Genomic DNA, 24,934 nt, shown 5'->3' on the forward strand with positions numbered 1-24,934 from the left:
TAAATGACGTTTGTCATCGTTAGGCTGTCACTATCTGGCAGTTTTGGTCAAGATTGATGGATTTCTGACACCATTTTTTTCTTGCAAAGTGGGCACAAAACACTACATAGCTGATGTGTATTGTTAAGAAAAGTGAGGTTGCGAGGTTTCCATTACACAGAGCATAGAAATATTATAAAAATGTAGGTATTTCACTTAAAAAGTCCTGTTGTTGTCCCAAACTATCTTTAATTCACGTCTGTCAGCTGGAGGCTTCCCCCGCTGTTACCAAGCAACAAGACCCAGCGCCTGTCCAGCTGCCCGGCCGGTCCGGTCCGCCTCCAGACGCTCCAGCGCTGCTGATACATTATTAATAATGCCCCCGAAACTAAACCTGCCCGAGGAAAAAACAAACCCATACGTCAGGACAGAGAGAGACAGAAATACTGAGGCTAGTTACAACATGTGAGATGTCAGGAGCGAGAGCATGGCTGTGGACCGGGTCATCTTAAAACTAACGTTACTGCTGCTGAAGGACCAGTTCAAGACACACGAGTAAGTTACCACAGTAATTACAATAACACAATATGAGAGTGAAGTGATGTTTCAAAGTGCTTTACTGACAGTCTCCAGTGTGTAGTTGTAGACTAGTTTAACAACACACACACCTCCCTACTCACCTGTCAGAGAAAGAAAGTACAGAGTACATTTACTCAAGTAACGTTTCTGTACCTCATTATGATTTTGAGATAATTCTGCTTGAGTATTTTTTTGTTTTCTGCAAAACTGTGCTTTTTACTACATTGTATGTATTTTTGACATATATAGTTACCATACTTACAGAGTATTACTGTACACATTGTATAAACATCAGTTTATAAGATATGATGCATTGTTCTGGGTTAAACAATAGAACAAAAAATAATATCTGCAACATTCAAATCATGTTAGTGAATGCATAAGATAATACTCCAATTAGGTAATGTTTATAGGAATCCAAACCTGTGACACTGATGTTTGCTGACAACACTTTCTCTTTTTTACCTTTTCATCAATTTTTTGTAAACTGTTTTGCTAATTGACTAATCCACTTGAGTAATTTTTTTAAGGTAAACAAAAGTTTTAAAAAAAAATTGTCTGATTCCAGCTAGATTTCGAAATGATCGAATGTCAAGATATTTGTTGTTATATGCGGTATTTATCACAATATCGTAAATGGACCAGCTGTGTGATTCTTCCCCTTACTGCTCTGACTTTATTTTTGAAGTTCTTATTTAATATCGTTTTGTTATTTAAAAGTGTTAGATCAGTATGTGTTGCTGCAATGGGAGAAATAAGGAGTTGAACAGCATGTCAAGCTGAGAGGAATTTATTTACAAAGGAAATATTTCTATTTTATGTTGCAATGATGTTACAGTCTATCGCAATATTTGTTCCATTTTACATCTTGTGATGTAAAATGTTGGCTATCACCCCAAGCCTAATTCTATCTTCTAGATATTATTTGGTTGTGGGCAAAACAAGATATTTGAGGACACTGTCTTGTGATTTGGGAAACACTGGCCAACATTTCTCTCCGACAACGAATCGATAAATAGAGAAAATTAAGATTAACAGATTAATCAACACTGAATATCGTTAGTCGCAGCCTCACTTTTTACCTAAGATTTAAAAAGCAGGACTTTTATCATAACTTCCACACAAACACCTTTCAAACTTCTGTCACGCAAACCACTTCCCACACAATGCATTGATTGTTAAATAATTGACAGCTTAGCACATTTTGATCCATTGTTGTCAGCTCACAAGTTGCGTTGCTAAGTGATGAACAGGTGCTCCATGCGCCTTCCTTACCCCCTGTCTTCACACAGGTGAAGCGACACCTTCTGCCACATACGAAGTGTCCATGGAGGCAGAATCGGAGGACTCGGACGAGGATGTTCAGGGAGAGGACAAGCCCACTGTGCTCTGGCAGAAGTGCATTCAGCAGAGCATCTTCGTGGATCTGAGTGAGGATGAAAGTCTCCACCTGAGCGATTTTGAGAATTCTCTGGCTCTACATCTGTCCCAGGCGGAGTCTGCTGCCTCCGAGGCCAGCATCCATCTCAGTGGTAAGTCCTGGAGTCACCGCTGTTTATTTTTGCCTATTGATGATCACCTTTCTTGACCGAGCATGTGCGCATACAAGGCTTAAATCTATAGAACCCCTCTAATTTGGGTTTTAATGTCATTTTTGTAATTAACAGAGAGCTCAGAGCTGTCAGGCCTTGACGTCACCTCCTCGGAGTCCAGTAATGTCAGCAGTCAGAGTGAGAGAGTGGTAGAAAGCAAGAAAAGCTTGTTGCATGTGTCTGCCAGAAGACCAAACACCATGCAGGATGAGCCGTCTTTGGAACAGAGGTTAGAGGACCTTGGGCAGAACACGAGTGACGAGGATCAGGATGATCTACCTTACGACTGTGACCTCGGGAGCCTCTACTTCAACCAGACAGCTGGTGGAAGTGAAGCTGTTCATGCAAGTCCCAATCCTCCTGGTTTGTTTGACTGTAATACAACAAATAGAGATGATGTTGTTGAACCACTGGTTTCTGTTGAGAAACCAGCAGCTTTGTCGCAAGAGGATGCCAACATCAAAAATGACGACTTTATTGATGTTGCCCCGTCACCCTCCCGCCCTCCTGCAGACATTAACCAGTTGTTGCTGCGACACTTTTCCCAGGAGGAGCTGCTGTGGTCAGGCAGGCTGATCGAGGCGGAGACCCTGCCGGAGGTCTCCCTGCTGGAGAGTGTGGATGACACTGTTTTGAGCTTGGCTCCGACACACAACAGCTCAAAAGTTATTGGTCGCCACTCAGAGAGCCCCCCATGTAGATCTGAGGTTGAGTGTGAGAGTTTCAGCTCTGGCAGGACTGATGGAACGAGTAATACTGTATCTAAAAGTTTAGAGGAAGAAGCAGAAAGGAGAATTGATAAAGTCACCTCTGCTGACAGTGTGACATCCAGCTCTGCAAGCTCAGAGTCCAAACAGAGCAGCAGGGAAGTAAGTTCTGTAGATGTAGCAGAGCAGGAACAGACCGGAGAGGACGATCAGGTTCAGAGAGTCCCGCTCGTGCGCACCAGGTCCTTCAGCGAGATGAAGTACGGTCAAGGCCAAGTCCATTACCCGCGCCCTGATTTCTCCAAGGTCGCCTCCAAGGTAAAAATACCAAAAACTCCAAGTGGACCTGCCAAACCTGCTCCCCAGAGCCCCAGCAGCATGCACAGAGCTCAGTCCTCTCCGGGGATGCTGGAGTTGGTCAGCAGAGTCCTGGAGGATTCAGTCCAGCCGTCAGAGAAGCCCTACATGTTCAAAGACGAGGTCAAGACTCCTCCAGCTCTGGTGCATCACCTGCAGGTAGAAAACAGTCCAATTTTACTCACAGTGTTCTCTTAGCTACGCATTTTGGTTTCATTAGTTTGTATTTCTTCAAACTGTAACAAGTGTAAGTGTTGTATATAAGATATTTGTCCACAACATTTGTCTCATTCCTTTTTTCTTCAGGCCGAATATGATAAATTATTAACCAAATATGCTGAAGCAGAGAACCTTATAGATCAAATGAGACTCGGAACTAACGTAAGTTAAAACGTGTTTCTTTAATCAGCTGTCAGGGTCCTATTTTCAGTTCAAGCTACACATGTATACATCTTTTTTCACAGGCTCAGCCCTCCTCAGAGTTGATGCTTTGTTTTGATGATGATGACGATGATGATGATGATCATCGTCATCATCAGGGAAACTCACCTGCAGTCAAGGGAAGCCATCTTGAGTCCCCTGCTCCTCATGTTCCCCCGCTAGGTACGTCTGACATCTGATATTATGACAGGTCAGCGCTTTGCTTTGCTACCTGCAAATTACACAGTGAAGGTTGCTGTAGAGACGAATGGAGTCAGATGACATTCTTCTAGAAACACAAATGTCTTTTCTTTTTCTTTTTGGAGCACTAGCGTAACAGCTGTCAGTGGTGAAAAGTAAAAAGAAAATATGTTTACTCAAATACTTTACTTTTAAAAAATATTTTAATAGATATAGATATTTTTAAATAAATATTTTTGAGATAATGTACTTGTACCTACATAAGAAACATGATATTCTTATATGATATGATGCAGTATTTCACTACTGCTCTGCCCACTTGCATAAAAAGTATATTAAATTGGCTCGAGAGCATTTAAATGCACTTACATAAAATCATTATTGATAAAAGTTAATAATAATATTATGTTATCACTAAGTACATTTTGCTGATGATGTAAATTCAGGACTTAAAGATTTTTACTTTTACTTCCTGTTAGTGACTTGTAACTTTTGCTTGAGCAAAAGTAATGATATTGTGTTAAAGTATTACTTTGTTAAAAGGGAAAGTTACCCACATGAATGAATTAAAAGTCTTAAAATATCTGTTATTAAAGGTGCTAAAATATCGAAAGTCAATTTCAGTCAATACATGTATTTGAGTATCAAAAGTAAAAGTGTGCGTATCACTTGTTCTTGCTTTGTCTTTTCAGAAAGCTGCAGTGAAAAAGTAGAAACGGCCCCTCAGAGCAACACTGAAGAGGGGAGCGCAGCGTCGTCCAGCCTGCCTGACGAGGCTCCCAGTGATGGTGAAAGAATGACCTCTGAGCTGAGGGACATCATAAGCCAGTTCATGCAGACGGTAAGTGTGAAGATGAGCCATTACTACACAACATAAATTAAAAATTAAAAAAATGTATGAACCCTCTCTTTCTGCTCAGGTGGAAGAATTCAAATTGAGTGTCGGCAGCATGTCAGTGAGCACGGCAGAACAGCAGATGGTGAGGAGTGTTTACTTCTTCTGTAGTTCTTTCTGTCATTTTAAAAAGCAGTGTACTTTCCCCTTTTTTCTTCTGCATGTGCATGATGTAAAATGTGTCCATATGCAGATGCTGAGGAGCATGATGGAGGCTCAGGACCAGCTGGAAAGAAAATACATCAGTAAGAAGGAGGAGCACCGAGCTCTGGAGATGCAGAACTACATGGGCCTGTCCAGGAACACCGGCAGCTTCGACCCGAACAGGTGAAAGTGACTTCGCTTTTGTGCGCGTGTGAATGTGTCAGCGTCACGTTAATGCATCCATTCATGCATCTTTATGTGTGTTCAAACATGTGCAGGCTGGTGGAGGGAGACATTTTTAGGATAGGGATGCACCTCGAGGACATAAAGGAGATGATAGACGGGAACGTGTGTGCTCAGATTTCTCCCCCTCACTCATCCTCCACTCCCACACACACGAGGGAGGCGCTGCATGTGAAGCCCCCCCCTCTCTGCATGCCCACACCCTCACCTCCACCATCCCTGCACCAGGTAATAATCACCTGTCTGACACACTCACTGCCTCACCAGCGCTCACTCATCTTCACATGTTCTGTCACAGTCACATTTCACCGTTGCCGTTAAATTTTCTCCAGACGTTCATGGAGAGCCCTAATTTTTCCATGAAATTGACATATTGTGCTCAAACAGTTAATACGATTCAATGAATAGGAAGTCTGGGCCACTTGTTTCTCCTCAGACTGAGTCATTCCACAGTCCATATAATATTACTCTGATATCAAATAAGAAAGAAATCATGAGCTCGCTCTTGTGTAGCTTTAACTTAATTTATGTTATTATGTAATTATGAAAAATGACATGCAGAGATGTTGACCTGAGTCAACTCAAGTCACTGTTGATTGAAAATAAATAATACAAGAAACTAAATGACACAAGACTCGACTCGTACTGTGAAGCCTGAGACTTGACTGAGACATGACGACTAAAATTACTGTCTGTTTTCATTTTAAGTTTTCAGTTTAGTTTTCTGTCCAATCAGTACGTTGACATTAACATTATGATATATGACGTTAATGTCAACATGCTAAGTGTGTGTGTGTGTGTGTGTGTGTGTGTGTAATATTACACTAACTGCAAATGATCTGACTGGGTCTCGTGTTTCAGGGACCATGTGCAGGGTTTTCCACTGTGGGTTATAAGATGGAGTCACGTAAAGAAGAGGATGTGGATGAGGCCTGTGAGGTCCACGGAGATGATGTATCACAGCAGAGTGGTGAACTCATAACAACCGACTCTTCACTGCAGCGTACTGGACACAGCAGCTACCTCTCAAAGTACTTAGAATATTCTAAAAGCTCCAGTAATATTACTCTTATATGCTTAAATATATGTGTAAATACAGAAAAATGATATGTGAATATAAATATGCATGTTTCATTGTCACTCCTCTGTCCATCTATGGATGTTCTGAGAGGTGCTCACGTATGTGTTTGTGCTCAAACAATAAGCGTGTTCTCAGCCTTCCTGTGGAGCAGATAGTGTGTCAGGTGTTGGTGTTGGATTCCACCCAGTGTTTGAGTCTCTGTTCTCCTCTCCATCCCATTGCAGGAGCTCACACAGCTCTCTGGAAGGACGCGACACCCAGGCAGCTGAGGCTGAAGAGGAGACCAGCACCGTCTTGTCGGAGGCGATAGATCACAGTGACATTCTCGCGTACCTGAGTGGGGCGAGGTCATCATCCAGACAGAAGCAGCAGACACCCAGCAGGTCAGTGTGGTGATGTTAACGTTCATATAAAAGATGTGACTGTGACTCGATTGACCTGCGGGTTCTCTTAAATAATGCATGGCTCATACTAGTAATCTTGCTTGTAACCATGTCACGCTGTAAGTGAGCTACTTTTGCACATTGTTTTTAATTTTAAATCCAGCAGTGAGAAGCATGTACTGTACATGTGCTGTTAAAGTACCCCCCTCATTTTCAACTCACAGCCTCTAAATGTCTAAATACCTCACTTGTTGTTGTTGCTGCAGTTGTAACACCCCGGATAGCGTCCTGAACCCAGCGGATGAATGTGATCTGGGTGATTGTGTGAGTCTGGCTTTGGAAGTCTCCTCTTCCTCTGATGCACCCAGACACCCAGACACCCTGAGCCTCCCAGAGCCTCCTCTCAACACCTCGTCTGTATTACAGGTCAGGCACAGAGAATAGTTTCAGATTCATCTTATATACTAACTTTGTTTGTTGTTTAATGTTTGTTATGCAACAGTTGTCTTTTAAAGGGCCAATTCACCCCAGAATAAGAAAAATACATATTTTTCTTCTCACCTCTAGGGCTGTTTATCCATGTATGTTTTTTTGATGTGAGTTGCTCAGTCTTCTCTGGAATATAATGGAACTACAGTCAATAACACTCAGCTTGTGGTGCTCACCAGCAATGTCACTTCTCAGAAATGATGACCCAGTTGCTCAAGATAGTCCACAGACTTTGTTCAGAACAGTTTCATGTATGAAGTATTTTCTTTTTTACCAAACTGCAACGTATCACTGTGCAAAAGGAAGCGCGCATCTGTGGATTATCTTGAGCAACCAGGTCATGATTTCTGGAAGGAAACACTGATGTTGAATTTTTCAAATGTAATTGTTGTGGCCTCTAGTTCCAATATGTTCAAGTGAAGGCAGACATCTCTACAACTTATATCTCCAAAACTTGAAATTTCACACCACAAATATCTAACTGGATAAATAACACTACAGGTAAGAGGGAACATTTTTGGTTTAGTAGTGAACTGTGCCTTTTTTTCTGGGTTGCAGAGGATTGTGAGCCCAGAGACAGACAGCGGATTTGGGAGCTCCTACCTGAACCAATCAGGTTCTGGATCATCTCAACCAAATCTGCTCACAGAAAGGTGCACAACTATATAACCAACAACAATAAAATGCTTTTTTGAAGTGATAAATGAAATGAGCTTCAGTAGATGATGACTAACTAAAGCTTGAAACCTCCTGTCTGCAGCGTGCAGTCCCAGAATGATGCTTTAAGTAGCTCCGGCAGCGAGGGCTCCTGCTCCAACCTGCAGACAGCCATCCATTCAGCCAGCCTCAGCAGCCAGCGGTGGGCCAGTCCCCACCCATCCGTCCAAACACAGTCCTGTGGTGCAGCAGCGGCAGTGGAGCGATGGGTGGAGAGCACCACTAAGGAGCCTTCAGTCAGGCCGCAGGGTGAGTGAATCAATTCTAATGAAAGTCTCTTATTATCTGGTCAATACTGAAGTAATGAACGCTTCTTCACCACTGATCGGACAGGATCTGAACGCACCACACCCTCCCAGCTCCATCACCACTTATCTGAACCTGTACTCAGCACCTCCATGGACGGAGAAGAGAGGGGCAGCCCACTGTATCCTTGCTCCTGTAATAGGTCAGTATATGCTATGGAGCAATCAGTGTTGGGGGAGGTTCACCGGTGTACATAAAGATTTATGTATCTGCATGTGTTTGTGTTTAGTGAGGCGATCGTGGCCTTGCAGTCGGAGGTGTCCAGGCTGAAAAAGGACCTCGAGGAAGGCTTGGTCCAGCTGCCTCACCTGGCAGAGAAGATGGACTATCTCACCTCCAAATACAGACAGGAGCGCAGGTCTAAAACCAGAATGCGGAGCCACCACAGGCCAGCATGCAACAGGTGGGAAGCTGATCCTGCAAGGCTGATAGAAAGCTAATGATAGAAGGATAATGGGCATTATAGGGGTGCACTGAAGTGACTTTTGGTTCATATTTACCTAATCGTATTTTGTGCATTATATTTTTTATTTTTACCTCCAGTGTGTTAAAGCCATCGAGTAGCAGACAGAATGTGAGCGATCTTAGCTCCAGTCAGGTGAAGATAGAAGACTGGATCTCTTCAGACATGGACCCCAGCAAGAGCAAAGGTAGCTAATCACCACAACACACACATGAGCAGATTGACGAAAACCAATGTCTCTCCATCTGTAACTATAGATATATATGTGCATGCTCATATTCCCTCTATACTTTTGTGCTTCAGGTACAGACAGCGGCGACACAGCCGGCTCTGAGATCATGTTGCAGTCGAGCGATTCGCCTGTAGGGAGCAGGAGAGCGCCTGAGTTTCAATACAGACGTCATGGGGCCCTGCAGTCCAACAGAGGTCAGAGCCACAGCCATTTTTAAGTACTTTAAACACCCTGATTGTGTCTGAATTGATTTTTATGTATATAATTTACCCAGAGATATGTCTGTTACACTCCATCAGGTTTGGAGAGAGACGGATCAGTGAAAAAAAACTCTGATCTGACAAGCTCTGTTTTAAAAGGAGGGAAAAAGGAGGCTTCTGATGGCCATGTGAAGCAAAGACCACAGAGTAAGTGTTTTAACATTTAAAGGTCTTGTGTAATCATACTTCAGGCTTCTGTGTCTACTGCTTCGTGTTACAGCCTCGACACAAACATCCAGGCTGCCAATCATCAGTGCTTTATCCCTACCATCATTATGAAACAGTCTTCCAGACTAAACACCAGGGCTGTTTATGTTTCAGTTCTGTGATTCATCAGTGTTCATACTGCTTCTCATGTCTCTGTGGTCAGCAGCCTTCATGGAGAGTCTTCACTCCAGGAGGAGATGGTCTGTTTTCTCCTCTCCATCTCCACAGAAGCCTCTCCTCCAGGTCGGCTACGGCTCCTCCAGCAGCCTGCCCGCCAGGTGAACACACAGCTGATGGCACAAACACATCACTCACTGACAGCTGCCAGATATTTATCATAGATAGATATTAACAGAGATGGTTCTGTCACTGTGATTCTTCATCTTTCTCACTCTCTGGAACTCATATCCAGCTACAAATTGAGGGAGCCGCCGCTGCAGCCCTCGTCCCATCACAGAAAGCGCTCCACCCAGTCGGACACGGCGCTCCTGCCCAGTAATGTGTACTTCCAGCGGACACTGTCTCCCGTGTTGGTGCCCTCAAAGACCAGCAGCAGGACAGGCAGACGCAGAGGCAGCAAGGTGAGATCTGTCCACCTGCTGTTTTCTGCTGCTCAGCATCATCTTGTTGTTAGTGTGACATCTTCTCACAGTCTGCTCATTGGAGGGTTTACCACTTTTGTTCTAGGAGGAGGAGATGAACAGGACTCTAGATCACGCTATCGAGATGGCCCGAAACATGGAGAGGACCACAGACAGAATGGCCAAGAGACTGTCAGCTGATCTGGCCAAAGCTCAGCTCTACAGGAAGCTGCACGGCTCACAGCCACTAGAGGGCAGGAAACACCAGATGTTGTAACAAGCAGGGCACAGAAAAGTTAAATCATCAGTCTGAAACCTGATGCATAAGTTTGTCTTAAGTTATTGCTTTTGTACATGGTTGTATACTTATAATACACTGAAAAGCCTGGAATCACACTGTAAAAATAAAAAAATAGGATTTTATAACCGTAGCTGTTTACTATTAGGTTTGGGGGATTTTTATAGCAAATTCGTATTTTTTATTGATAGACAGGATTCAGTTTGAATTGAAAGTCTTAAGATTTTGATATTACGTCTTTCGGCCCCTTTAATCTTCGAAAAAGTCATCAAGGATTCTGAAATGTGTGTAAACTATGGCTACAACTACTAATTGTTGTCATTGTCCACAATTCTGCTGATATTTCATGATATATTGATGAACTGTTTAGTCCATTGAATGCCAAAAAAAAGTGAGAAAATACTTTGTCAATATTTCCCAGAGCCCAAAGTGCAGTAATATAATTGTTGCCCCCCCCCATAAAAAACATTCCAGGGGCGACTCTGCCAAAGTTACACCGTCAGATCGCTTCTTCTTTGCAAAGTTCAAATACTCTTAATTTCCTATCACATATGACAAAGCAGATCCTTCCATTTAAGAAGCTAGAACCAGCTTATTAGAATGAACAGACGATTAATCGTTTGTAAAACTAGTCACGATTGATTTTCCTGAGATTAACTAATCGATTAATTGACTGATTCATCGCAGCTCTAGTGTGAAATGTGACCAAAATAATATCTTAAATGATCTATAATGGGCAAACTCACTGTCTGACATGAGTTTTTTCAACATAAGGCCGAGATCACATCAATACAGTTCAATACTTCACTCAGACCATCATTTATTTGTCATCGGTAATGTTTGTGGCACTGAAAGCTCAAAAGGAGGGAAATGATCCAGATGTGCCCTTCAGTTAGTGGCTGCCATCAGTCACTCAGCAGTAAATCAATAAACATAAACTTTATCTTTACACAACGCTCCATGTCAGTGTCATCTAATCCTTTTGTTTTCATTTTCATTCCACTTGCCTCCAAACCATCAGCTATCAGATACACTCCGGCAGCCACGGGGCGAGGAGATGAAGTGTAATCAAATAAAAACTAGGTCAGATTGTTAATATTACATTTCAGGTAAGTCCCTCTCTGCCTTTAGTTCGATGAGTATCATCTATTGTCCTCTCCGCTAATTCGCTCATCTGACGCCTGTAATGCGCGTCCTGCTGGCCTGTGGCTGCTGCTGACACAGTGTCTCCTTACTGAGTTTCTGTTGCGCTGCTTTGTCGCCGCCGCAGCCTGCTGGGTGCCGGGGCCCAGCTCGCCTCTCGTTGTTGGGTGTCGACTTTCACTGTTTCTTCTAAGAGGGGTATCAGGAGAAGAGATGTGTCTAAAACAACATACCTGGACTGTCCCCGCCGATTGTTCAAGGGACAGATGAAATTCTCTAACCTGCAGGCGTCAACAGGACAGACAGAGTGAAGAGTGAAGCAGCCATTAAATCTCTCACGTTAAAACACAACAGCCAGTTTCAGTGAGTCATGTTACTGTGGAAGACATTCCTTCACTCATTAAGTCAACAACGAACAGGTGCAGAAAGCAAGACATGTGGAAAACTTGTTGCCATTTATCAGTGTAGCGTTTTATGATTTTCATGTCGTCTGAATAAACGCTGTGAGGTCTTGACTTGGATCAGAAAGTTCTTTTCATTCAAAGGAAAAGTAACTTGGCACCTCTGTGTAATAGTCGTGTAGGAGGGTTCTAGGTGTTGTGGTCCGTCCCAACATTTTTTCAGTTTCTCTCTTCAAAGGAGCCTTTTTATTCAAACTCACTATCTTGGGGATAAGAACATTGCGAGTCACAAGTTTTTCTATTTCATGGCTGAAAAGCCGCTTGAACTCAGCGGAGCAGAAGAACTAGCTGACTCAATTTCACCTGCTGATCAAACTCATCCCACCACAGAAAACATTCATTCATGTTGTGTGTGAGTGAAGTAAAAACAAATAGTTGAGAGTTTTGAATTCATTTAAAGCCATACCTTGTTTATAATTTGAGTATATTAAAAAAATCTGGTTCTGGTTCAAACCGGAGGATAAAATATCTTCTCCTATTGTGCTTTCCATGTATGTAATAGGACAGACAATCCTCATTCTCTGCAAAAAATGTAGTTCAGTGTTTATCTGAATCTAATGAGGCATCAACTTAGTTTCTTCCAAAATTACAGCCTATTAAATGAGAAAATCCGTCCTTGCATTTTAACAGAAACTGTCTAGAGAAACAAAAAAAGGAGATTTTATTCCTGAAACGACTAACTTTGGAAGATCCTCACCTGATTTGTTGAACTCAGACTGCTGAAGCCTCACATTAACTTCAGATGAGCCTTCGATATATTTCTGCACACAGCCAGGACTTTGGATTTTGTCCTGTTACTTTCACTGGAACAGTGTACAGTATGCTTACAGCAACAAAAAACTGCTTCAAAGAACGTGTGAAAATGGGACTGTTGTATTGTAAGACACAATAAAAATGTCTTACTTTCTTTCTTTTCATCTTTGCAGGATACGCCTCATCTAACTTGTCTGAACCTGGAGATGAAAATCATTCTCAAAACAATTCTAAGTATCATTTACTGCGTACTGAAGTATCCTATAAACACTTAAACTGGTGATTTGGGAAAGCTGACACTGTCGCTCTTTGTTCCTTAAACACTTTGAAAGCAGTGATTGTCTCCTGCGTGTGAAGTTCAGTTGGATCAGCTCTCTGCTGTTGCCCTTTATGCACAATAGTGTTTGTCCACAGCCGAACCTCAGGTATCCTCCCAGCCCATCTTCATAATACACACCTGACGTAGATGCTCGGCCACCAGGGAAAAGAAAAGATATTATCGCTGTCGTTCCCTCGGTTGACCCTGAAGCAGAAAGGTGGCAGGGTCCGCCACATATAAATCCAGTGTGTTCATCCAGTCGTGAAAACAAAGAACGTTTGTTTATTTAGTTTGTTTTGGCAAAAAACAATCAGCCAATGAAGATCTTTAGAATTACTTCCTTAAATCTACATACTGCACCTTTAACAACAGACAATAACTAACGAATGTGCTGATTAGCCGACCCAAAAATATATGACCAAAGGCCCAAAGTAAGGTTGTTTATGGGCAACACCCAGCTCAGCTCCCGGTCCAATAGGTCCGGGGCTGTTTGACTATGAGTATATCTACACTATTAAATGTATTCATCTTTTCTTATTAACTTAAAATAAATATAAATTGTATTTATTTCAAGTTAATTCAAATGAAATTGTATTTTTTTTATGCTCAGACCACTTTAGAAACACAAGAAATTAGATTTTTTAAAGAAAAGATAATTAACACATTAGTAAACATCTTGAATATGTGACATTTTGAGATAAGTCATGGTTGTTTACTTGTAAAATAATATAAATAATGCTCATGATGAATGTTAATATTAAATTCAGTCTTTACCTCCTCGCACTTTTATCGGATTTACTGGGAGTGGTTTCGTTTCTGCTCCAATGCTGAAACAAAGCAGCTCTGGTAACGGAGTTGAGTGAACTAGATATTTTAGGTCGACTGAACTGTTGATTTCAGCTCCAGATCTCCAGCTGAAAGGAAGTGAAAGATTGTGTTGATTCAACAAGAGAATTATATGTGAACTGAACTGCACGATTGAAGCACAACTGAATTAATATCTTCTTTATATGGCTAGAAAAGTTTATTTGTTTCATTAAATCAACTTGTCTTGTCATATTCAGTCAACTTAAGATTTTTAAGTTAAAGCAACAAATTATATAAATATCAAATCATGAATCATAACAAAGCTTTAGGTGTTGTTATTCGCTTCCTGCACGACGACATGATTCACTGCTTTACAAAGAAAGGTTTCAACTTTCCCTGAGTTATCACGGGCGTGGACACCAGCAGAAATCAAATATTGTTGACCCAAGTTATAAAACATCTTTCCATAAAAGCGACAGAAGTGGGTCATCACTTGTCTAAAGTTATCTTCTTATATTATAAGTAAGACGGCTGCATCTTTCTCAACTGGGATGTTAACAAGGTTTCTTTGAATGTAACAACATTCAGACGACGAGACAGGAAACAGTTTGCATCATTAGTGTGTTTTTTAAGACGTGGATGTAAAAGCAAAAAGTTTAAAAAGAAGTCTGCAACACAATTGCCTTATCGGCGTCCTCATCTCAGGAAGGTGAGCTTCCTCGCCTCGCCCTGATAGGACACCCAAACAGCCCCGAGGAGGAGGAGTCACAGCCTCTGGGCTCTTTGGTATTTTGCTGAAACAATAATGAACCTGTCGTTTCATCTGAGGAAGAAAGAGAGGGAGGGAGGGAGAGAGAGTGATAGAGAGAGAAGGGAGGAAAAAAGAAAAGACAAATTTAAGCCTGAGCTTCTTCCCCTGAAGTCATATTTGAGAAACCGCATCACACATCTCGCCTCCAGGCAAGGAAGAAGACGACATGGGAGGAACACAATTTAAGATGCTGAAACTTTTGCTTTTATTGACCTTCACTGAGGTAAGAGCTGATCATCTTCTCAATGCACACTTTGACATTTCAGCGAAAAACGCATGACACGTTGCATTTTTCCTGTAGTTGGCATGTTGTCCTCTTATCTGTGATGTGATGCATATTTCACATATCCAGATAAACAGCAGCAGTGTGTAGAAAGAGGAAACACATGAACACAGGCTCTTTTGAGTGTCACTGCTGTCAACAAGTGCGTGTGGCGTGCCCAACCTTAGCTCAATAGACAAATTCATTCCGACCTGAAAAGAAATACCTGCACTGACCAGTCCTGAAATCTGTGTTGAGTGAAGGTAATGTGCAGCCTGCTGCCTCTCATGCTCCGAGAACATGATACAGGGCATAATTTGCCTCAGGATATAATGTGAAATACCGACTGCCTGCTGCCCTCCGGAATGATGTCCTTTGTCTCGAAAAATACTGCATTTGTGATCAAGTTATTTCTTTGTTTCATTCATTAACTTGTTGTGTTTTGTCATTTTCAGATCTGTGCTGCTGAAAATGGTAAATTAGATTCTTTTACATGTGATTCAACATATTCTATAATCATCCTAAACTGAAATATTGTTCAACATCCTTTAATTTGAAATGCAGTCAACACACATTTGTGTATTTTATTGCCATCAGGCACTTTTTTCAGACAAATATAGACAAAGCTGATTGTATCCATCATTGTTTTCTCCTCTGTCTCCGGCAGACATCTCTCTGTCAGTGTTCGCGGTTACATCTAAAAGCATGACGGTGCAGTGGAGCGACCACACCGGTGCCAGCTCCTACAAGATCACAGCAACACCCAAGAACTCTCCGGAACGACCCGTCTTCGCCCATTTCGGTGGCAACGTCGTGATGGGCTCAGTCAACTCCCTGTCGCCCAACACGGTGTACACCATGCAGCTAGATGCCATGGACAATGCGTTGAATGTCCTCAGCAGAGCAGAGACGGAGGAGACAACAGGTCAGTGACAGCAGCAGGTACAGGAGAGTAAACGGACTCCTGGTGATGAGTCACAATCAGCAATTTGGCAGCACTTGACAAAGACATTTTTTACTTTACGAGAGGATGTACGTTTTATTTCAACATAAAGGGTGTCGAGCAGAGGGACCTACACAAACTTTTGGGCATCAAACACTTCCTTTCCTGCATTCTGGTGATTTTTTTACTCACCATTTTGTGCCCTTTCAACATCACATGTAAAATGACTAATAAATGAACCTTCTAACCTTTAAAGCATCAAAAGTACACTCCCTAGAGGCAGAAATATCTTTATATTATTTGACTAATGTCAGTGTTGCACCGACATGGAAGCAGCATTTTATCATTTCAGCTGATTGAGCTGATCTGTAAAGTAATGACTAATATATTTAGAGCTAAAACAATAAGTTAAATGGCAGAAAATTAATCTGCAGCTATTTTGTTCATCGATAAATCATAATTTTATTATAAAAGGCATCACCACCTTCTCCATTGCGAGGATTTGCTGCTTTTCTTGTGTTTTATATCATCACAACCTGCATATTTTTGGGGTTTAGACTGATCATGGGAAAGTGCCGTTGACGTTTCTTTCAATATTTTGGTTTTAACTGTCCTCGTCTTAGCGACCATTCAAAGCTCCTAACAACACAAGTCAGCATTCACAAACACATCCTTACTCTGGTGACACTGGCCCACTTGCTCATGAGGAGCAATTACCATATATACACGGATGGAAGAGCCACCAAGAGCAATTTAGAGTTCAGTATCTCGCCTGGAATCAAACCACCAACCTTCCAATCGATGTGCGACAGCTCTACCTCCTGAGCCACAGCCACCTCAGAACAAAAGAGTTCATCATTAAGGACAACATTTGTTATTCACGACTCCAGTTGATAGGATCTTCTCATATTTTGCGACTAAAATAAATTTAAAAAATGGCCAGAGCTTGCAAAGAAATGTAGAAAAGTGCAACATGTTTTTTACTAAATGTAATAAAGTAGAAGCGAGTTGGAGTTTTGTGGGAGCTTTCTAGGTTTGAAAAATAGATGTACTTGAGTATAGTAGTCGTAGTATTTGTAGTTATTATGTTATTTGACTGATGTGTCCATCAGCCCCGGACGTCCCCAGCATCGAAAAGGCTTACTCCAAACTCAGCAACAGCATCACCGTGGAGTTCACAGAGGTTTCCGGGGCAACCAGCTACATCCTGAGGGCACAGTCGGTGAGCGGGAGTTTCTTCTCTGAGACCATGGTGAGGGGCTCCCCGGGCACGGTGGTTCAGCTCGAGCCCTACACAGACTACAGGCTGAGCGTCATGTCCGTCAACACCGGGGGGAGGAGCCAGCCCTCGTTCCCCGTCCAGGCCAGGACAGGTACGGACAAAATGTCTTACACCTGAGTCCTGCACACACTTCACACTGTGGCGTCAGTATTTCAAACAGTGATAGAAGATTCATGCACATATTTTTGATTATAACATTACTAATTATCTAAAAGAAAATGAAGGAATAACCTTCTCAGTCCACTTTCACTTGTAGAGACCCATTGGAAGCAGTTTATTCAGTTTATGTGTATGAAGAGTGAAATGTAGCCCGGCTGTTGTTCCTGTAGGACAATAGTTTGTTATCTCACTCCGCCGGCCATAAGGGCATGTCATTTCACCGCCCATTGTCACGGAGTCTCTACTCTTCGAAGCCTTCGCAGGAGGGTGGAAACTGTATCCATGCCTCTTCACTAGACCATTCTCATAATATGAAAAGCAAAACCATGAGAACTGGGTTGTCTTCCTTCCCGAAGGAGAACTGAACGTAACACAATCACAGAGAAATTGTTTCCATTTCACACCTCTTACACAAAAAATAGTCAGGGAGAAAGTCGAGATAAGAAATCTGTGTGTTTGTCTATCTTTAAATTGTTCTCGTTATCCTTTATCACCGTCTTGCCTGCGCCTGTCTGAAGTGGTGACGCCGCCCGAGTTGAACGCCACCTCCCCGGCCAACAACACCATCCTCGTGACCTGGCCCCCGGTGGAGCACGCCGTCCTCTACACGCTCTGCATCATCAGGGAGGGCTCCAGCTCACGCCACAAGGTGAACACCAGTGACACCATGGTGACCTTTGATGACCTCCAGCCAGGCACCACCTACTGTATCAAGGGCACAGCCTGGGACTCCGAGGGCCGAGCTGGAGACGACCTCACTGTCTGCATGATCACACGTAAGCCCGACGACAACGCTTGGAAGAAAATCAAGACTATACAAATGTCAACAGTAGCATCTTGAACGTGTTCAGTGTCAGATTATAAGACGTGTTATTGACTGCGAACAGATATTAGAGCTTTTCCAGCTGCCCCATCTGGAACGAGCGCTTCATGTGGTCCAGGTTACTAACATGTGAAAATACATACAAATATAATATTTAGCAGTGAAGAACATCAACAAACTTTGAGACTGCAGCGATGGCAGAATAGTCTCCTGCTATTGTAATATTCATACATATATATTTATATTTTAAAGGATCCATAATGAAGAATACTGTAAATAGCATTTACTGCTAATAAATGCATAATAAAACATTAATTGGTTTTAAAAAAGCAACAAAAAAGGCTCAACAATGAGCTCAACTATCATAAAAGAAAAGTCAGTTAAACTCAATAAATGTTCTCTAGTGTCTATAAACTGTTAACGAGTTCATTATGAGTGTTGATAATTCTTATAATCCAACAATACAGTCTTTATTATCATTAACACCATTATAGTCTTATTAACGGCCTTCTTATGGTCACTCGTTTACTTCTGGTTTCATTTCCAGGACCTCCAAGTCCAGATGTGACCTACATCCAGTTGTCTCCGGGTCGGTCTCTTGCTCTGTCTGTATACTGGGGGCCAGTGCAAGGGGCCGACAGCTACGTCGCCTGGACTAGCAACGGCCAGAACTGTAGTTCAACAGGTCAAAGTTACTGCTTTATCTCACCTGTGGAGTGTGGCCAGAACCTCTCCATCGCTGTGACGGCCTACAACAGGGCCGGCCCCAGCAGCCCCTCCGACCCAGAAGACTACATCACATGTGAGGACGTCACACACAAATCATACATGTTCAGTACACTCCGGTGCTTCCTTGCTAAGAGTAAAGTTGAGAAGATTGACTCCATCCTTGCGTCTATACTGTAAATATTAAACAACATCAAGCAGCCGGTTGGCTTAGATTAGCACGAAGTATGGAAGCAAGGATGAACAGCTAGTCTAGCTTTGTCCAAACAAGGTAACAACATTTATGTACCAGCACCTCTAAAGCTCAAAAATATACTTAATTAATGAGGTTTAGGTGCTTGTAGAGAGATTTTATTGCTCTTGGACACAGCCAGGCTAGCTGTTTGCCTGTCTCCAGTCTTTACGCTAAGCTAAGCTGAGCTAACTGTCTCCTAGCTTTAAATTTATCCTACAGATGTGAAAGTGGTATCAATCATCTAAGCAAGAAAGCAACTGAGCATATTTCCCAAAATGTCCCACTTTTCCTTCAACAAGTGATGACCATTGTTAATTCTTCTTCACCCTTTCTCCAACAGATCCATGTCCGCCAGAGAACATCTGGGTGACGGAGCCCAGCGCAGGCAACTGCTCGGTAGTGTGGGACGAGGTGCCACTGGTGGAGTACTACACGGCTTTCATCAAGAGGGACGATGGGATGGAGGACTCCTGCAACACCACTGAAACCACATGCCCATTCTTCTGCATGTGCGGCTACACCTACCTCACCACTGTCTTCCCCTACAACCAGGCCGGCTCCAGCCCAACAGCCCACGTCCGCAACTACACCACCAGTTAGTTTTCATACTCAACTAGCTGTTGAGTTTCTGACATCACAGATCATGAACAATGGCAATCATTGCACAGTCATGGCTCTGAAGCAGAGTTAGACCGATTACTTATCTGATATGACAATTCAAAATGTTTGTTATAATTCTATAGCAGCTTACAATTTATTTTTAACATCCTAACTCCTCACCTCCTCTCCCTCCAGTTCCTTGTTGCCCACAGGACGTGTCCATAAACCTGGTGTCTACAGAGACCCTGGAGATCATGTGGTCACCGGTCAAAGGGGCCGAGCTGTATGAGACAACAGCAGCTCAGACTGATGATGTCATCCACTGTAACGACACGGCGCCGGTGTGCGCGCTGTCGGATCTGATGTGCGACACGGCCTACTCTGTGACCGTAACGCCGTGCAGCGACTTACGGGGATGCAACCGCACCTGCAAGGCACACACACACAAGACAGGTACTGATGGGGGGTCACCACAACACAGAAGCTCAGCAGAGCCCCTTTAATACATCACTTCTTCATTAATATATTTATGTCCTGTTTGTCCTCCTGCAGCTCCATGTGCTCCAGACATCCTGAATATGACGCAGGTCAGCAACTCCACATACAGAGTCCTCTTCACCACCCCCAACAGCCCCAACACAAATTATACCATCAAGGCCACTGGGCGCCTCGACACACACACTTGCCATTCGAGAAACAGCTCCTGTGAACTCACGCAGCTGCCCTGCGGTTCGACCTACGAGGTCATTGCAGTGGCGACTACAACTGTGGGGAGAAGTCTGCCCGGGTACAGTAAAACTTTGGAAACAGGTGTGATTGGATCTCAAAATAAAAAGCAGCATCAGTCAAATTATTCTCATTATACACACATGCACTCCTGTGTTGATCGTTGTTCTGTTCTTCCCTCCCTGAGGTCCCTGCTGCCCCGTGTCGGTGCATGTGGCCCAGGTCACCCAGGCCATGACTAACGTGACCTGGTCAGCTAGCAGGGGTGCCCGCTCCTACATCACCACCCTCATGTCCTCGCACGGACATGCCAAGTGCCACACCCTGGACACCCACTGCCTGATGGGATGCATCACCTGTGGCACCAACTACAGCGTCAACCTGGAGGCCATCAGCAGCACAGGACACATGTCGGAGTGCAAATATCGTGGATTCTCATCCAGTGAGGACAAAAAAACACACATGCAGTCACAGACACAGACATCCACAACCACCAGTGTGATCCTGAACCACCAGCTCTGCTTCTCATGAAACTCTTTTTTTTCTCGTAGGTCCCTGCTGTCCAACAAGCATCAAGCTCTACCGCAGGGCCAACAACACCCTCAGGGTGTACTGGCGCTCTTTGGGCCCTCAGATCCACAACCACACCGTAGATCTATATGGGACGGGGGCCAATTACACCTGTAACACAGCTGCCGGCAGCCAATCATGTGACATCGAGGAGGGAAAATGTGGGGACGTCTACCGAGTGGTGGTGGCACCAGTGGGTCAGGATGGGATCAAAGTGAGCTTCTGTCAACCCAGGACATACTCAGGTGAGTCAGTAATCACTCATATCACTCAATTTATTTGCTCTTGATAGTGAATTTCTGTGTGATTTGTGGAAACAGCTGCACTAACGTGTTAATTTGTGTCATATTCTCAGTTCACTGCCTTGGTAGTAACGCTGGCATGGGTGAGTATCGTCTAATCTTACATGTTTACATGTTTTTTGTCAAGAATCAGATGAGAAGCTTGATACATTTCCAGCTGTTTTGTTCCCTGTTTCCAGTCAATATGACCTTAAAATAATATTGCGATATTTTTATTTTATGTCACGAAATATAATTAATATTTCGATATTTTGAGAATCTACTCAAAAGCACTTTGTTTTCTGAAATCTCTAATCTCTCTTTCTCCAGTAATCCATCGTGGAAGACGAAGTTTGAATTAAGTGCGGTGAGTTTATTGTTATAGTTATTATATAGTTGTTAGATAAGTCCTCTGTTTGCATGGACACCACGTTACATAACAAGCAGTATGCCTCAACTTACCTTACAGAATGTACTGATTGTGAATTGATATAAGCTTTCACATGATGTACCCATTGTGCAAATCCACAGTTTGAAGTATAAGTTGTAAGAAAACAAACTACAGACAAGCACATGTGAAGCTGATCTTTGTCTGTCTTTACCTCTGGGACATCTCGTGTCCGTCAATAAAACACGGAGAGGGGAAACATGAAGGGAACGTGACTCAGGTTAATGCAGAGTGAGGGCTGCTGCAGGAAACGTGAGACAGACCTCTCATTGTGTCTGTGATGAGTGGGTGTAAGGTGATAGATATTTAATGGATCCTTACTCAGTATGACAAAGCTGTTGTCTGCTTTTTGCATATAAAGTGTCAGGTAACGATTCACACAAAGGTACAAATGTGAGTGGTGACTGACGAGAGAGTCAGGAATGAAAAAAGGGCGACTTCATATTTAATGAATTTTTAATGAGTCCTGATTAACTGAGATTTGAGGAATATAAAGTAAAATTAGAGATACTGTATTGACGAACACTAGTGAGGACTTGTGTACGCAAGCCGAGAACGGCCATGGATTTTTCTTTTTTTTACGCACTGCTACCTTGTGATAATGACTTATTATCTCGTTATCTCGAAATAACAAAGCTTGTTTTCTCATCATAAGGACTTATTATCTTGTTATCTCGATGTAACAAAGCTTGTTTTCTGATCATAAGGACTTATTATCTCGTTATCTCGATGTAACAAAGGTTATTTTCTCGTGATAAGGATTTATTATCTCGTTATCTCGATGTAACACAAGTTGTTTTCTCGTGATAAGGACTTATTATCTCGTTATCTCGATGTAACAGAGGTTGTTTTCTCGGGATAAGGACTTATTATCTCGTTATCTCGAGATAACAGAGGTTGTTTTCTCGTGATAAGGACTCATTATCTCGTTATCTCGAGATAACAAAGGTTGTTTTCTCGTGATAAGGACTTATTATCTCGTTATCTCGATGTAACAGAGGTTGTTTTCTCGTGGTAAGGACTTATTATCTCGTTATCTCGAGATAACAAAGGTTGTTTTCTCGTGATAAGGACTCATTATCTCGTTATCTCGAGATAACAAAGGTTGTTTTCTCATTATCTCGATATAACAAAGGTTGTTTTCTCATCATAAGGACTTATTATCTCGTTATCTCGAGATAACAGAGGTTGTTTTCTCGTGATAAGGACTCATTATCTCGTTATCTCGAGATAACAAAGGTTGTTTTCTCGTGATAAGGACTTATTATCTCGTTATCTCGATGTAACAGAGGTTGTTTTCTCGTGGTAAGGACTTATTATCTCGTTATCTCGAGATAACAAAGGTTGTTTTCTCGTGATAAGGACTCATTATCTCGTTATCTCGAGATAACAAAGGTTGTTTTCTCATTATCTCGATATAACAAAGGTTGTTTTCTCATCATAAGGACTTATTATCTCGTTATCTCGAGATAACAGAGGTTGTTTTCTCGTGATAAGGACTTATTATCTCGTTATCTCGAGATAACAGAGGTTGTTTTCTCGTGATACGGACTTATTATCTCGTTATCTCGAGATAACAGAGGTTGTTTTCTCGTGATAAGGACTTATAATCTCGTTATCTCGAGATAACAAAGGTTGTTTTCTCATTATCTTGATATAACAAAGGTTGTTTTCTCATCATAAGGACTTATTATCTTGTTATCTCGAGATAACAAAGGTTGTTTTCTCGTGATAAGGACTTGTTATCTCGAGATAACAAAGGTTGTTTTCTCGTGATAAGGACTTGTTATCTCGATGTAACAAAGGTTGTTTTCTCGTGATAAGGACTTATTATCTCGTTATCTCGAGATAACAGAGGTTGTTTTCTCGTGATAAGGACTTATTATCTCGTTAATTGATGTAACAAAGGTTGTTTTCTCGTGATAAGGACTTATTATCTCGTTATCTCGAGATAACAAAGGTTAAGATAAGCTGTTATCACGAGATAACAGTGCATAAGAAAAAAGAAAAATCCATGGCTGTTCTCGGCCTCCGTACTTGTGTATTACTAATTACTTCATCATTAGTTACTCAGTAGTCACAACATTTTAATCATTATATTCACATTAAATATATATTATTATTATTTAAAAATGGAAAGCCTGCTGCTTTGAACCAGTTGCTTGATATGTATCAGGGGCATAAAAACAGTAACTAATGATGAACTAAGTCCTTAGTCGTTGGTGCTCGAAAAACTCTTAAAGAAAGTGGTCAGTATGTTGATATACAGATATGTATGAATTAATCATGATGTAATGATTAATTAATGTAATATCTTCCAGTCTGTTTCTCAACTATTATCTACTATACAGTCCTCAAATCACAGTTTCTGGAATTACTCATTGATGATTCATTCAATATCAAGTTATAATGATTCATATTTTATTCTCTCCTCAGTAACTACTCACATTTTTGTGAGTTTCATAAAGAAAGTGTTTTTTTCCCACTTACTGAGTCAGATGAATCAACTCTGAAGCCACAGTGAGACATTTTAATAACTAATGTTTTTCCCACCAGATTATGATCATTTTCTCTCCCTGACAGGAAACATCCTCCATCACCACCACCACCACCACACAATATGGACCAAAAAGTGTGCTAACACCAACGGCAACTGCGAAGAATACACCCAGATGAAATATCACTCTTGTTTAGGAATGTCACTGATTTGTTATTGCTGTTTCTACAAACTGTTTCCGCCAATGAAATATTAAAAAAAAAACAAAACACTGAAATATCAAACTTAAATAGTGTAATGGATAAAAGAGGGCTTTTAAATAAACAACTGTTGTATTCATCCAATGTATTTGAAAAATATTCTTCTATTCTCTAGGAAATATTTCTCTTTAGCCTGCATGATATTTTACTCCCTGCTCTGCAGTTTGTTGTGTTTGATGAATCCAGTTGCCTTTTTGATGTAACCACAACATGTAATAACATCTTGTAAGGAGGAAATTATGGCAGGAATTGAAACTCTACAGTGACACCTCCAAACAAGAGCGTATTATAGTCAGTCAAAGACAAAATCTTTTTTAGGACTTCCCCAAGTAGAGGACCTCCATATGGCAGCTGCACTGTATGATGTGTCCGGGTTGTAAAGACGGTTGGTGACCCAGAAAAAGGGTTAAAAGTGGGGCAGCAGGTATCCATCACGTTAGCCCGAAGTCATGCATGGCGAGTCCTGTGGATGATACGTCTGATCAGATTGCTGGAGATAGATTCAATGTGAACTCTGCTCTCGTTGGATTATGTTTTTTCTCTCAGTTGACAGACGACAACAATAATAAAACTCATCGTTTTCACATTACAACACTGTGTGCTGTCCATCTCATTGCTTTGGGTTCTTCTTTGTGGGGAGGTGATGTTTTGTTCAGGTGTGAGAGGTCCGAAACATGAGCTATATCAGTCCTCC

General features: G+C 42.0%; 2 protein-coding genes across 4 annotated transcripts; both read left to right on the forward strand.

Moving 5' to 3' along the window:
* Positions 1-79: 79 nt before the first annotated feature.
* LOC119010778 (microtubule organization protein AKNA-like) lies at positions 80-10,259 on the forward strand. Of its 3 annotated transcripts, none has more exons than XM_037083220.1 (22): positions 80-534; positions 1,812-2,090; positions 2,226-3,373; positions 3,521-3,595; positions 3,679-3,817; positions 4,528-4,676; positions 4,756-4,815; positions 4,924-5,057; positions 5,153-5,345; positions 5,979-6,148; positions 6,423-6,581; positions 6,848-7,007; positions 7,629-7,723; positions 7,831-8,036; positions 8,121-8,235; positions 8,323-8,496; positions 8,637-8,743; positions 8,860-8,982; positions 9,088-9,195; positions 9,419-9,533; positions 9,668-9,836; positions 9,943-10,259. In XM_037083220.1, the coding sequence occupies exons 2-22, from the start codon at positions 1,886-1,888 to the stop codon at positions 10,111-10,113; spliced, it is 3,975 nt and encodes a 1,324-aa protein (XP_036939115.1). In that variant the 5' UTR covers positions 80-534; positions 1,812-1,885; the 3' UTR covers positions 10,114-10,259. The 3 variants fall into 3 exon arrangements, with proteins under 3 accessions (XP_036939115.1, XP_036939114.1, XP_036939116.1); XM_037083219.1 differs by having other exon boundaries at positions 81-534; positions 1,851-2,090; XM_037083221.1 differs by having other exon boundaries at positions 84-534; positions 1,851-2,090; positions 9,422-9,533.
* A 154-nt stretch (positions 10,260-10,413) lies between these two features.
* fndc7a (fibronectin type III domain containing 7a) lies at positions 10,414-24,819 on the forward strand. Its single transcript, XM_037083224.1, has 15 exons — positions 10,414-11,243; positions 12,665-14,651; positions 15,146-15,164; positions 15,358-15,615; positions 16,746-17,006; positions 17,593-17,850; positions 18,445-18,699; positions 19,199-19,453; positions 19,654-19,911; positions 20,011-20,268; positions 20,372-20,626; positions 20,736-20,999; positions 21,110-21,139; positions 21,366-21,402; positions 24,067-24,819. Exons 2-14 carry the CDS (start codon positions 14,595-14,597, stop codon positions 21,395-21,397), a joined length of 2,460 nt encoding a protein of 819 aa, XP_036939119.1. The 5' UTR covers positions 10,414-11,243; positions 12,665-14,594; the 3' UTR covers positions 21,398-21,402; positions 24,067-24,819.
* Positions 24,820-24,934: the final 115 nt, after the last annotated feature.

The sequence above is a fragment of the Acanthopagrus latus genome, chromosome 21 (genome assembly GCF_904848185.1).
Source record: "Acanthopagrus latus isolate v.2019 chromosome 21, fAcaLat1.1, whole genome shotgun sequence".
Lineage (NCBI taxonomy): Eukaryota > Metazoa > Chordata > Actinopteri > Spariformes > Sparidae > Acanthopagrus > Acanthopagrus latus.